General features: G+C 40.4%; 1 protein-coding gene across 1 annotated transcript; it reads left to right on the top strand.

Annotated features, from left to right (window-relative positions):
* Positions 1–548: 548 nt before the first annotated feature.
* Positions 549–13,066, top strand: rassf9 (Ras association domain family member 9). Its single transcript, XM_054620589.1, has 2 exons — positions 549–665; positions 10,474–13,066. Exons 1-2 carry the CDS (start codon positions 619–621, stop codon positions 11,741–11,743), a joined length of 1,317 nt encoding a protein of 438 aa, XP_054476564.1. The 5' UTR covers positions 549–618; the 3' UTR covers positions 11,744–13,066.
* Positions 13,067–14,120: the final 1,054 nt, after the last annotated feature.

Below are 14,120 nucleotides of genomic sequence, written 5' to 3'. Positions count from 1 at the left end.
AATAAAGGTCAAAAAAAAAAACCAAAAAAAAAACCAATGTGCATTAATGGGTTTACTGCACTGTATTTAATGTAATAAATGAATGTAATGACTATGTATATTAGTGTAATCTGTATTATTCGTGCATATGGTACTTTCATGTGCATTTTGTGTTTGAAATAGGCTGCTTTATATTCCTAATTGGATTATGGTACTTTCTGGTATCATTATGGCATATCCTCTTAAGAACCTTCCACTTGTTAACGAGTTTAATCTGACTTTATCCTTCAGTACTTTTCTGTATTTTTGTTTAAATCCCCCATGTTTTGCTGTTTTCGCTGAACAATGTGACTTTGTTGTCCTGTTGTTGTGTTGCTGTTGAAAGCGTGGTGGTGGTTTCTCAGGTTGCCTCTGCAGGTGGAAGGAAAAGGGGGGCAGAGCAGCACCAATGCATGTCGGTGCATTGAGGGAAACACCTCCTCCGCTGCTCGGATGGGGCGGACAGAGTCGCTGCAGTCGGAACACCCTTCAACTTTTCCCCCCAAACACTCCACAAAGTGTCCGACGTCCTGCCATGCCGGGACTGTAACGCATTCCCGGATTGCTGCTCTGTTCTTTCCCCCTCTCGCTCCCCGAGTCATGGCTCCGTTTGGGAAAAACTTCCTTAAAGCTCGACAGAAGAACAGGTAATTTGATGATTAAGGTGAAGTTTCTTTGGGAAACCTGTTGAGTGTGTTGGGGAGGGAGGATTACGCACGACGCTGCGCAGTGGGTGCATGGCTGAGGGCAAAGTTGTCTAAACTTTTAAAGCAAGTTTTTTTTTTTTTTTTTTTTTTTTTTTACATCCAATTTATATGAGAAGGATACTGCTGGCTGCAGTCCAAATGCAATCAAAGTCAATATAAAGCAACATATTGGGCGTTAATTACACATCAGAGTATGACTAATGCAGCATTTAAACACAACAAGCAACCACAGGGACAGAAAGTTACATTACCAATATGTTATAGTTTATTTTTAGTTTTGTTCTTCTAACCAGGGGCGTAGATAGAGCCGGTGCAGGCAGGGCAGTTGCACAGGGGCCCATGTGATGGGGGGGGGGTTTAGAGAGAGCAGGCCCTCCAACAGTGTGTTGATTACAGAATGGACTCAGTGGGACTGATCGGGATTCAGATTGTAGGGAATCACCAATACCGATGTCAGACCAATACTGTCTCCACCGGCTGGATGGAGTATCCGTGACTGATCTATTCACTTCAATCAAATGATATGTCTCTTAACTATAATTATGATGTACTGGAATTCTAATTCCTGTTTAAGTTTTAAACAATTTGTTGTTTCTGGTGTCGCTCATTTTAATTAAAAAACAACAATTCAGTGGCTTTATATTTATGTATTTGTTGCATTCTGTTTATCAAAGTTTAAGTAAAGCCTGATGTTGCGTTACACAAAAAAAGAATGCTCCAAAAATGATATTCTTATTCTACATAAACTATAAAACATATAGAATAATAGAAAATATTCTTTTTTTCTTTATTATTTCTGTCATATGGATATTAAATGATGATTGCTGGGTAATACATATGTTGATATTGTCCCGTGTCGAGACTCTTGATGTGACGAGATGATACGATGTGTGTGTGTGTGTGTGTGTGTGTGTGTGTGTGTGTGTGTGTGTGTGTGTGTGTGTGTGTGTGTGTGCTTCATAATGGCCTGTTAGGATCTGTCATACTAGTGTCCACCTGGGCCCATTGTAACTACCTACGTCACTACATCTAACACACTTCGAATACAGTTTAAAACCAATTTCAACCAGTGTTAGGAAAACCCAATGCATTTGGATTTGGGCAGCATATTGGATGAAGATTAAAAAGTATATCTTTCAATATTTAAGGCAGTATTGCATGTGTGTGTGTGTGTGTACATCAAGAATTTTTATTGCATATTGTTATACATTTTTTACATAATGTGACATTCTAAATGAAACTGGTGTCAGAAGTTGTTTGTTATCAGGCTAGTCCCCTTCATAAAACGTTTGAGTAAAATAAGCCCTTTGATAGTGCTCCTCATTCCTGTCAAAGTACCCTATACTGTTCATCAACTTATTAAAGCTTCTGCTCAGCTCTGTAATTACTACAAAGATGCTTTTTTTTTTATTTAATACACATTTCATCTGGGACAACAGAGTCAAAGAACATCCTTACTTCAGGTCGAGAGAGATCCTGTCATCAGAGCTCGTATAATTTGCTTTAGCAATTTCCCCGAGTGGCTAGCGTGGCCTTTTGATGTGCCCCAGCCTCAGCTTTTTCTAAAGAAATGTAGGAACATTAGATTTACTGAGCCACAAGCTGCCCACCATTATTGGTGCACAAATTCTATTTGAGTTAGTTTCTCTTTTTGAGGTATCTAGGTCACGGTCCAATCCCTCGCAAGGTGCAGACAGGAATTAAGGTTGCCAAGACCAGGATCAGGGAGGTTTTGAATTGTGGGTAAAGAAGTGTTTTCATTAGCTTTACTTAATAAGACTCATTTACCACCAAACTCTGCGGAAAAGGCTTTGGATTAAGTTCAGAAATAAAAACAGGCTTTTATGTTAAATTACTGTAAAGAAAACCTCTTTGACAGTGGCACCCGCAGCAGGATGGATGTATTTCCACATCACACACAGAGCTTTGATAACTTCAAAACTGTCTGACTGACGCTGTCTCCAGTGGATACAGTGGTTTTCTTTTCTTTTTTTTCATGTTGTGTAGTAATTACTATCGCGGCACCTATAATTACCTCAAGTGTTTAGATCTGTAGATATGTCAAACGCTTGAATTCAGAGACTCGCTCTTACTCGCTCGGAGCTGGATGTTTGCAGGAGAATTACATGATGAGTCGCAGTCGGCTCAGAACTTTGTCTAACTTCAGAATACGTGTGGCGTTGATTAAAGCTGTTTTGATGCTCGAAGCCATCAATAGAATCACACTGCGTCACCCTGTGTGTCACACTGGCTTCATACAGTGGACCAGCACGGACAGGCCTCAATTAAAAATGCAATGCAACAGCGTGACAGCATTGTGCACAGGGCCAATTATCAGCAGAAATTGAATGATGGCAATTGTGTTGAAAGAGAGTAAGCCACTTCTTATTTTTCACTGAGCAAAAGCTTATTTGGTGATTCACAGATCTGCTGGGGGGGGTAAGAAAAATAAGAGGTGTGGGTGGTGTCACAGAGGAAGGGAAGAGCAGGGCGTGTTGTGTCTCTGTGCACAGATGCCTATCAGAGGGGGGAGTCATCCCGAGAGATCAACATATGCAGATAGAAAAGTGATGTTATTTCCTCGCTGATCCCTCATCCTCTTTGAGATAAGAAACAGAGAGGAAGCGTCTCCTGTCTGGTATCTGGTCCACGACATGCTCTGTGTACACGTCCGCTATTATAACAAACAGACACAGAAAACACCTTCCTTATCCTAGATATCAACACGTTATGGGTATATCAATACGATCTACTGCAATTTTCTACTCATGTTTCAAAGCGTTGTGCCTCTATGGATGGTAAAGGCAGTCAGTCGGTTCACTACTTTGGTCCAAACTGAAATATACAAACTGTTGGAGGGATGCCATAAAACGACTTTGGTGATCCCCTTACTTTTACTCAAGCGGTGCCGTCGCGGGGCTGTCATTGTGGTTTCTATGTAGAGGGTTTGTCGTAAAACTTAAAATGTTCTTTGATTTCAGGCTGGTGTAGTGGATTTGCTAGTCATGGTTAATTGTTGTGTGATTGTGATACTCTTTACCTGGAGAGGTTGGAAGGAGATATACGTCTCTAAAATGTTCAATTGTTACCTAAAAACACGTGGAGCTAACATTAGCAGAGTACTTTAGCACATCCATAACTAATGGTAGCACTTCTATGCTGTTCTAGCTCTTGAAGGTCTCCTGAATGTCTACAGATGTTGCTTTTTGTTTCTTAATGATTTCGGCTTTACGGGAACAGTGTTGTTCATTAATGTAATTGTCTTCTGTCTCGATCTCCAGGTGATGTTGTTGTTCACTTTTACGCTGTGATCTGCAGGTTTGAGCTTCTATCTTTATCTCTAATCTGTTTCCGCTGCTGAATCAGTTTGACATACTTTATATATATATATCCTTCAAACTCATATAATAGACCCTTCTGTCTGCTTCCCACTAAAATCCATTTATTGATTTACAAAAATGAGTTGATGTTTCTTCAGGCAGTGCAGTTAGTGACAGTGTGGGCTCTGTGGTAGCTCTAGTAATAGAGTTCCGAGAATAATTATTTGCGGTTTCTATGAGGTTTAATTTCACTTTTAATTTACGATTTGTTTTTGGAGCGAACACATCATTTCACCAACACCACACTTATTGAAATGTTCGTTCAATTGCAAGAAAGTCAGGACCTGTTGGCAGCATTTTTACATGATAAATATGATATGCTATCTCAGCTTTGTTCCGTTGTAAATATCTGCATCACCTTATCATATCACTATTGATCTGAGAAGCTCCTTAAAAGCTATTATTCTGTCATTTGTTATGACTTGTTGGAACCACCAGCATGCAGTCCTCTGTGGTAACTTGTAGCGCGCTAATTTATTACACAGAGGGAATTGTTCTTGTCTACAAGGTTGTCATTATGAGCATAACACCATGACGGAGCTGTAACGTAATCGCCCCACACAGAAACTTGTGCTGAAAAATTCATATAATTGAAATGTGGTTTCCTGCCGCACGTCTAATGTCTCACTCGATATCTCAGCTTGTAAGTTCAAACTGAGGTTAAGCAGGTCTGCTCAGGTTTCTTGGGTTCAGTCAAGTGTGAAATGTTGCCGTCTAACCCATCCTGTGTTATTCACTTCACAGCATCAATCCGCATGATATCATTTTATCATAATAGTCCTAACTCTATTGGCGCATTTCCAATCTTAAGTTCATCACAATATCAGTGTTAGCTTTGTTATTTATCGCCCCCAAAGAAGTGACCTATGAGGGCCACCCTCATGTGTGGCGCCTGGAACCACAGCTTAATCCCAAACTATGAAAATCAAAGTGACAGCCCTTATGAACATGTTAGCTGAGATGCAATCATCCTAATGGTGCGTGTGGTTTTTGTTATGTCCTGGCAGGAAATTGACTAGTCCTTTAGTCCAATACCAGAGACAAGTACCGCCAGTCTCACAAAATGTTTGACAGTGATTTGATTATTGACAGTAAAACAGTTTTGCAGTATAAAAAGGTATCCAACTTTCAAACAGCTCAAAAGTGAAATAAATACTCAGGTGTCTAGTTTCAAACTCCTGTCTTTGTGGGAGTTCTGAGAATCATTGCTCCATTCATGATGTGCCACAGGTTGTGTTTTATTGATCGGAGTAGGTCTCAGTTTATCACAGTCACCTGTTGTCCCTTACTCCTCTTAAAGTTACAACTAGGCCTAAACTTAGATTTCTGATCGTTGAAGTTTTGCAGCTTGTTCTGGATAATCTATTTGTGGCGTCACAGGTGAAAATGTACGTCCTGGTTTTCTACACTTGATGCTGTAAAAATGAAGGAAGTGCTGCTTCGAAGGCACAACTATTTTAATTGTTGATTTAGGCAGTAGTGAAACCAAACTCATTATGCTAAGTTATACTAGTCAATATACAAAGTCAATAAGTAAGCCAGACAGAAGCCATATTATGCAGCCAAGCAATCTTGGAACAGCCTTTTCGCTTACAAATTACGTTTTCATACAACAAAGCAGCATTCTGAATGCCTGGATTACTTTTGCTTTTGATATACCGCTTATAAGTTTCAAATAAATTGTTGTAATTCAGAGAGGAAGTCGGGTTGGTGGATTGGTCAAAAAAGCACAGGGCCTTTAGCCAAGGGAGAGCTTTTTGTGTCCGGTGTGAACCAAGTGGTTTTCAGTAATGTTAAGCCGAACCAGTTTGGTTTTTTTCTAAACCCAACCAAGAACTTTTTCATTGTTTTTTATTTGTTCCGTTTCAATTTACAACAGTAACCACCTGTTTCAAACTGTTTCAAACTGCAACCACAATAAGGGAAGAAACACGTCTCCTTCTAAACGTAACTGAGAGTGCAGTTTAGTTGTATGGGAATTGAATCTTGTAGCAGACTCGGTTGCTTGTAACAAACTCAAATAGTTAGCATAAGTAGCTGCCTGTTTGATGAGAAACTACCCACATTACCCTAAAGCTACATTAGTAACCTTGTTGGCCTGCTGCCTATCCAATATCATGAAAGTCACATAAAGAAATATGGAAATATTCACGTTTTATTCGCAGCACAGCCTCTGAGAATTGTTGACATATTTCAGCATTTCAACACTACTATCCATGAAAAAGTGTTATTCCAGTCCTAGATTTGTAGATATGTCAACACTTTCTTCCCATCAGAGTGGAGCTGAAAACAGACCATAGTGAATCCATTTTTCCCCTTCCTCCCTCTGTCCATTGAACTGTGGTGGCAGGATGTTGTGTGAGCGTTGGTGATTGTGGACCAGGACAAATACAGGTGTTTCCCCGCCTTGCTGTACCCTCTTCCTGCACAGCTGAGGGCTTGGGTCACCCTCTCTGAAATATCCAATTGTCTGTAGAGCGTGTTTAGTCACCTGTATTTTCAGATGTGACCGTATGGACACATGTTTGTCACATGTTTAGGCTAGCGTTAGTGTTTGTGCTTCTTCGGGTATTTAAAGATGTTTAGTGTAGTTATGCTGCACGTTTCACTGTTTTTCCCTCCTTTTTGTCTCTCCTATTCTTTGATCCATCCTCTCATCCATGTATTGCAATGCAGTACATTCTAAAACTTTTTGACACCTTAAGATAAACCCTTTTTTTGGCCCCTTGTCATAGATTTCCAGTGGTGGGATAAGTTTTCAGATACATTATTGTGTGTGTGAATGCAGCTTTTAAAATCCTGCACTCCCGTAAAGGTTATACTAAATCTAAAGACTTTATACTGTACATCACTGTGCAGTTTAATCGATCACAATTTCACCATAATTAATAAAGATTATACTTTTTTGTATCTTAAATCTTAATCGCCTGTTTTGCGATTCATAACTAAAACTGTCAAATACATACATGGTGCTGTATGTCCCTCTAAATGGAGTATAAAGAAGCAATAAATGAAAAACAAAAACGGATGTTCCTCAAAACTCTATTAGCAGCATAAGTACATTCATTTGTGTACATGAGTTGGGAGCAGTTTTCATTTGAATTTACCTAATAACTTCTTCAGATTGTTAATTTCACTCATTCTCACATACTGAAGTGGTAAACCAATCTATAATTCCTCATTAAACATTTGTTTTTCTGACTTTATTTAACCTAAACTAGGATATTGCTTCTCTTCTTTTCCTTCTTTCATACCCTGTTTATCACCACTCGACCCCTCAGTTTTATCTTGTGACTTTTTGAGGGGGTTTTGCAGTACAACGCCAAAAAATGATGTACATGAGCTCATTGTTTAATTGTTTTTGAATTTCTGAGACTGCTCAGCTTATTATGTTAAGTATTTTTTGAGAAAAACATTATGTGTTGCATTATATTGTACAGGTGTGGCCTTTACTGTGTCAGCCCACTGTTTTCTCTCCTGAGCTGTTCCTTGAGTAGGTGGCGGATTGAAACTCTGAGGTCAAAGTCGCCGTGGCGGATTGAAACTCTGAGGTCAAAGTCGCCGTGGTCGTTGTCTTTGATTGCTCGAGGCATGCTGCAGTTGTTTGGCTTGCACATAGCTCAGGTATTTGCTCTGCCTCGTTTGTCTCCAAGGGTCTCCGTAACCATTAACCAGCCTGTTGCATACGTATCGCATTCCTGAGACCTTATTCACTGCCAGTTTACACAATGCTCCAGTTGTGTGTTTTTCGTCCCGTGTGGGAACCAAAACACGGTGGTATCAGACAGTAAAATCAGCAAACTGGGAGATAATGCAGCATTTAAGTTATCCCCTTTGAGTATTTCTTTATACACCTCACTTGTGTTGGCGTGCGGGTGGGCGGGTTGTATCTGTAGGGTCTTCAGAGGATGTGTATTTTTGTCCGCCCTCCCTCGTGACAATCAGAGGTTAATGTAGTCGGCCAAGGTTTTCTCCACAGATACTGTAAACACACAGCAGTTACATGATGCAAGGGTCGGATGTGAAATCATCTCTACATACCAAGGCAAAGGCAAAACTAAACATTTCCTATGGAGGCCGAACACCTATAGTATTTGATTTTAATCAGAAGGTTTCATGTTTTGTAAAAGGCTTTAGTGTGCACTTATCCATGAATGCAGCTCTCACTTTATTTTGAACTGTAATGCAATCTTTAAAAATGCTTAAAGCTCAAGCAGGAACTTTAATTGTGTGTTGTGCACCTGTAGACAAAAGCTTTTGTGTCCGTGGTAGGCTGATTCCTGCTGGAGGCCCCATGAAGGTCATTTGATTGAAAATGAAACAATGAAAGAAATGAATCAGCAATTATTATGTTGAAAAAGAATGTATTTCAATATAGAAATAGCCAACCCTCTCGCCGACGGCCTTGTTTTCTCATGTAGGTCATACATACATACAGGCATCAGTATAAAACTGAGACGGTTTCATAACCAGTTTAAACCTCCTCAAAGTGACTTCAAATGAAAAATCCTTTTTGAAAACACTGTTGCTTAAACACAATTTTGGCCTTGTGGTTCCTTTCCCCTTCTGACAGATAACATTAACAAGTGTCCCTCACTGATGTCTGAAAACCCTTTTGTGGACTGCAGATGAAACTTGACAATAACCAGAATAACAACTTTACTATTCTGATTTATTGCTGTTAGCAGTTTAAAGTATTCCCTGTTTGATTTTGGGGGTAAAGGAATGTTGGTCTGCGGTTTTGCAACCAGTTTAAAGTTCCCTGTCAGAGGAGGATCTCCAGTTTTTGCCTGATAGAGATATTATATAGATCATCTTACTCAGGTTTCTTTGAGATTGAACTGTCTGCAATTACAGGAGTATTATATGTCACTTCTTTTTTTTTTTCACTGTCAGAGTTGGCTTTAACTTTAAATATGAGTAATTCACTGACTGTAAGCTACAGTACATAATAATCCCCCTAATAAATCACATGAATTTCAGACTAAACGAACATTTCTTTCCGATAAACAATAACTTGATACATTATTCTTTATCTTGAAATCAAATTGAAATGTCTGGCAAAGTTATCTACGGATTTCTTATTCGATTACTTGTTCGTGTTGTGGATGTCTGCAATGCTGGTGCCTATCATTTAACGACTGGATATGAGGTCCTGGATATTACCGGTGGTCCATTAAGCTTGTAAAAAATTGATATCATCGGCTCATCAGAGGTCAATTTTTCAGCAAGTTTTACGGTCCAGACGAAAAGGTAATGAGGGCCTTGGAGTTAAATAGCTCAGAACTGAACCATTAAGTGATCATCATCAGTGATGAGTAAGACAATGAGTAACAGTCTAATAGAATCAAGCCAGTGAGCGCAAAATGAGCCAATGTAGTTTTCTGCTCATTGACCTAATGGAAAACCATCAACATAGGATCTATTTAAGAAAATATAGAAAAGTGAAAGGACCTTTAAAGCATGAGTAGGAGAGTTGTTCAGTAGTGTTCTTCAAACTGCAGCACTGTAACTGCTGATGTAAAGCTTGCATTCAACATAACTTTTCTTATAAGGTTGGTTGGTTACAAAAACAAATCACCGACCAAATATTGTAAACAACTTTTTTTAAATTGAGCTGTCCAGGTGTTGAAGACACATTGACATGTAATCTCAACATCCCTGGTTCAAATCTGACAAGGCATCTTTATTGCATGTCATCTTTCCTCCTTCAATCTCATGGAAACATTTCTGGAGGCCAAGTCAGCGCATTACCAAAGTCAGAAAAGCTTTATCCTCCTGGGATCATGAGTGTGTGTACACGTTTTGTAAAAAGAAAATCTAGTAAATGTGACATAGTTCACTGGCTAAGTGAAAATCAAGACCTGCTTGCAGCACTAGACAACAATATCAGTAGGGTTTATCCTCAAGGGACCATGGATGTCTGTGCACATTTTGCAACAAACCATATAGTAGATGTTGAGATATTTCAAATGAAAAGTGAAAACTTAGAACTGCCTTTGGTAATGCCCTGAAGTTACCGCTAGTGCCAAAGTCAGTAGGGCACTATCCTCTTGGGACCATGAATGTCTGTACATGTTTCAGGACAAAACATAGATGTTGAGATATTATCAGTCGATAAGTGAAAATGAAGACCTGCTTGTGTCACTAGAGGTTACTTTAGGTCATTACCAAAGTCAGTAGGGCTTTATCCTCTGGGGAGCATGAATGCCTGTACAACATTTCATGGGAATCAGCTGATCAGTCATTTTGGTTGAAGTCTACTAAGATTTCTTTAGTCGATGACTTTGTTCCAAGAAACTTATGAGGACATCTTTGGTAAACACAAGTTTTTAATTGGTTGCTTTGTTTTTCTGTCTCTTTACCAGGACGAAAGATGCCGAGCCTGTGGAAGGAAAGGAGATTCAGGTTACAGTCTGCAACGAGGACAAGGTTGTCTGTGGAGTAACGAAGCACACAACATGTGCAGATATGATTCAGGCGTTACTGGATGATCACAAGTCAATCCCAGAGAGCAAGCGCCTGTTGCACGGGGATGCCAAAGACTTCTGTCTCGTTGAGCGGTGGAAGGGTTTCGAGAGAGCCTTGCCTCCTCTCACCAGGATCCTGAGACTCTGGTATGCCTGGGGTGACCAGAGACCCTTCATCCAGTTTGTTCTCTTCAAAACCAGCGATTTTGTGCCTCAGCCCGCCAAGAATGTTGGAAAGACCAAAGGGGCCAAGCCAAAGCGATGGGAGCACGGTCGTGCTCAGCACACCCAGCCTGTGCCGGTGGAGAGGCAGAAGCGTATGGTGAAGAAAGCTTTCCGGAAGCTGGAGAAGCTCCACAAGGATAGCAAGAGCTCTCTGGGTGCTGACGAGGTCGACCGGATGGTGCAGCTTATCCTCAACCAGGACCACACCATCCGGGAGCAGATCCAACGCATAAGGGAGCTGGATTTGGACATCGAGGAGTTTGAGCTGCAAGTGCAGAGAGAAGCGGAGCGTGAGAGTACGCCGGCTCAGGCTTGTGGTCAGAGTTTGGGGGCGCACAGTGAGGAGCAGCTGCAGGAGTACCTGTACACCAGCGATGGAGTCGAACAGCTGGAGCTGCAGGTCCGGATGCACCAGGAGCTCATCCTCAAGCTGTCTCGGGACATTGATGCCGAGCTGATGAGGGGTAACTTCCCTCAGAGCCACTATGAGGACGGTGAACAGGAAGGAGCCGCGGCTGCTTCCTGGATCCCCTCGGAGACGGACGAAACGCTCTGCGCCGAGGAACTGGAGCGGCTGCAGGATGAAGTGAAACGCAGCCTCTTCACCGGCGTCTCGCTCCACAACCAAGCTGCAGAAATAGACAAGCAGCTGAAGTACTACGAAGCCACGCTGGTCTCCAAGGATCAGGAGTGCTGGAAGCTGGCTGCCCAGCTGAGTTCATTGCAGATTGAGGACCGAGAAGAAGAAGAGGAGGAGTCCAGCCTGGTCCCTCTGAAGAGTGAGACTCAGTGCAGCGTCTCACAGACGGTGAAACTCAAACACAGCCTGTCCCCTCTAGACGTTACAGACACAGACTCAGACACTGGGATTAGCTCCACACACAGTCAGGACTCGCTGTCACCGTGTCTCGACTTCCCTCCCCCGCTGGACACAGACGTTTGAACAACCTGGTTGACCCGGAGATTCATTGTTCTGGCTGCACCAGACCCAGTTTGCGCCTGTCAAGTGTTGTCATTACATTCGAGTCACAGAGCTGAATTCCGGCAAACTACAACATAAGGTCATTTAATTAAAACTGAAACAATTAGTTTATTGACAGAAATTAATGTGATAATGGATCATGTATTTCAGGATTTGTTTAACCAAAAATTGCCCAAAAATCTTTGGTTTCAGCTTCACAAGTCAAATATGATATGGTTTATGAATATCTTAAGAAGTTTTACTGGTAAAAAAAATAAATAAAGCATGAAGAGGATGTCATCTTAAACTCTGAAAAATTATAATGGGCATATTTTAAATAATCAACAGAATGATCCAATAACAGAAATGATTTTGCATTTTTTAAGGTATTACAAAAACTTAGTGAAGTACCTCCTTTTTTGATTCATACAAAAATGTTAACTTCCATTTGTTTTCCTTTGTTGTTGTAAAAAGACCATACATCACTTTGGATTGTAAGATGAAAATAATTATATATTCAACTACTTTTTTTTAGTCCAGATGAAAGAATATTTGAGGAATATCTTGAATACCTTTAAAGAAAGCTGCAAATGTTCTAAGAGGTATACCGATACTGAGGTCTGTGACTCAAATGTAATGATAATACATGCAAGGCACAAAACTGGAGTCCATCACTGTGTAAGATGATTTATGATGATGATGATGATGATGATGATTTTATTAAGTGTACATTTTTTCCTAAAGACTATTTCCTCAGCACACTCATGTCTAAGTTGTACCACGCTTACTTACTTTAAAGTGTTTTTTGTTTGTTTCATTTCTTAATAATGGTGAATGTATGCTTCTCTTGCCTTATAAGTTCTCAAGCTATTTATGAAGCTGCACTTCTTTGAACACACTTAAGTCTATTAACAATGTTGTTTTATATTAAAACAGATAGCTAACTTGTTTTGGATGTAGAGTTTAAGATTTGTTAAAAATGTAACATTCCTCTCGACCACACTGTAAATATGCTGCTGTGACCCCTGTAAATGATTGTTCTTATGACACAGGCACAATTTGTAAAGACAATTTGATAAAATTACAGAGAAAACCATATTTATTTATCTTGTAATCATATTTTACGGATGAGATTGTATCATGGCTGTTTCCCCTCTGATACAATAATCTCCATCTGATACAAGGCATTATGTTCGGGGGCCAAAACAACACACAAAATTCTGAGCTGCATATGTGTAAATCATGCCTCAAAACTAAAGCTATGATAAAATAAAATGTACAGTTCAACTTTCATAATAAACACTAACACTGTCAGTTGTTTTTGCAAAGCATTGATGATTTAACGGTGAAATGCAGTTTAGCAACCATGCTGCTGCATAATAAGGTGTTAATGTTAAAACCACAAAGAAAAACACAAGACAAAGGGCAAAACTTTTATAGATTCCTCAAAGCTGTGAGTCACCAGAGAGAAATGACACGGGGAGCTCAGAGCCCCCGTCCCGAAGCTGCAGCGTATAATCAGACGTAGATGGTCGCCGTGCAGGCAAGCACAAACAACAGCGAGCACTCTCCTCTTGTCAAGGCGCCGCTGACAGACTAACACTTTGTACTCGGGGCACAGCGGGGCTGGCTGCTGAAAAAAGCAGAGGATATCTATTTCACCCACCCTCCTCCATCCCCCTCCACCGCTTCGAGCCACTAAGTAACTCCACCAAGCATGAAAGGCCAGAGATCTTACAATGCGAACAATCTTGCAACTGGTGCCTCACTTGTTGATGGAGCAGTTTTTTCTTATTTTTTTTAAATGGTACTTTTAGCATGTACTGGAGAATAAAATGATACTGCTGGATGTTATTCTCATGCAAATCAGACCGGTCTTGAGTTGGTGGAAATGTTAGAAGGAAAGGAATGTTGAATAACTGAGTCTGTTGTTCACGGGAGGCCTTTTAAAAAAACAAAAACACACTCCGTTCACCTCATTATTTTATTGACAGACATGTTGAGGCACCTGCCGTTCTCAAACATACACAATGAAATGATGGAGGAACTCCCTGTACCTTTTCTCAGATTTGTTGCTGTCAAGGCACCAAAAGAACACAGTGTATTGTTCCAATCCTTGGCAGAATGTAAACACTTCAGAAACTGTACTTATGCTAAAATAGGAGAATAATATTCTCCATTATTCACTGTTTCAGAGTCTTTAGAACAGTCTAGCTTTTAAATTAAAACTTTTTTAAAACATACTTTGTCCCCAAATCGATAAATAGTTCATAAACTGGTGTTCCGTTGGTGCAGTGTGACCTCACTTCCTGTTTTCAGGGAGGCTGCAGGTTCAGGTAATGTTTACCTCCTCTCTCTG

This window comes from Anoplopoma fimbria, chromosome 19 (genome assembly GCF_027596085.1).
Source record: "Anoplopoma fimbria isolate UVic2021 breed Golden Eagle Sablefish chromosome 19, Afim_UVic_2022, whole genome shotgun sequence".
NCBI lineage: Eukaryota > Metazoa > Chordata > Actinopteri > Perciformes > Anoplopomatidae > Anoplopoma > Anoplopoma fimbria.
This window is presented reverse-complemented; position numbering and strand designations above follow the sequence as displayed.

Excerpts from the sequence above, each read along its gene's own strand:
- rassf9 (XM_054620589.1), top strand. The coding sequence starts at position 619 with ATGGCTCCGTTTGGGAAAAACTTCCTTAAAGCTCGACAGAAGAACAG. Across the intron at positions 666-10,473 it reads AAAGCTCGACAGAAGAACAG|GACGAAAGATGCCGAGCCTG; the intron begins GTAATTTGATGA and ends TCTCTTTACCAG.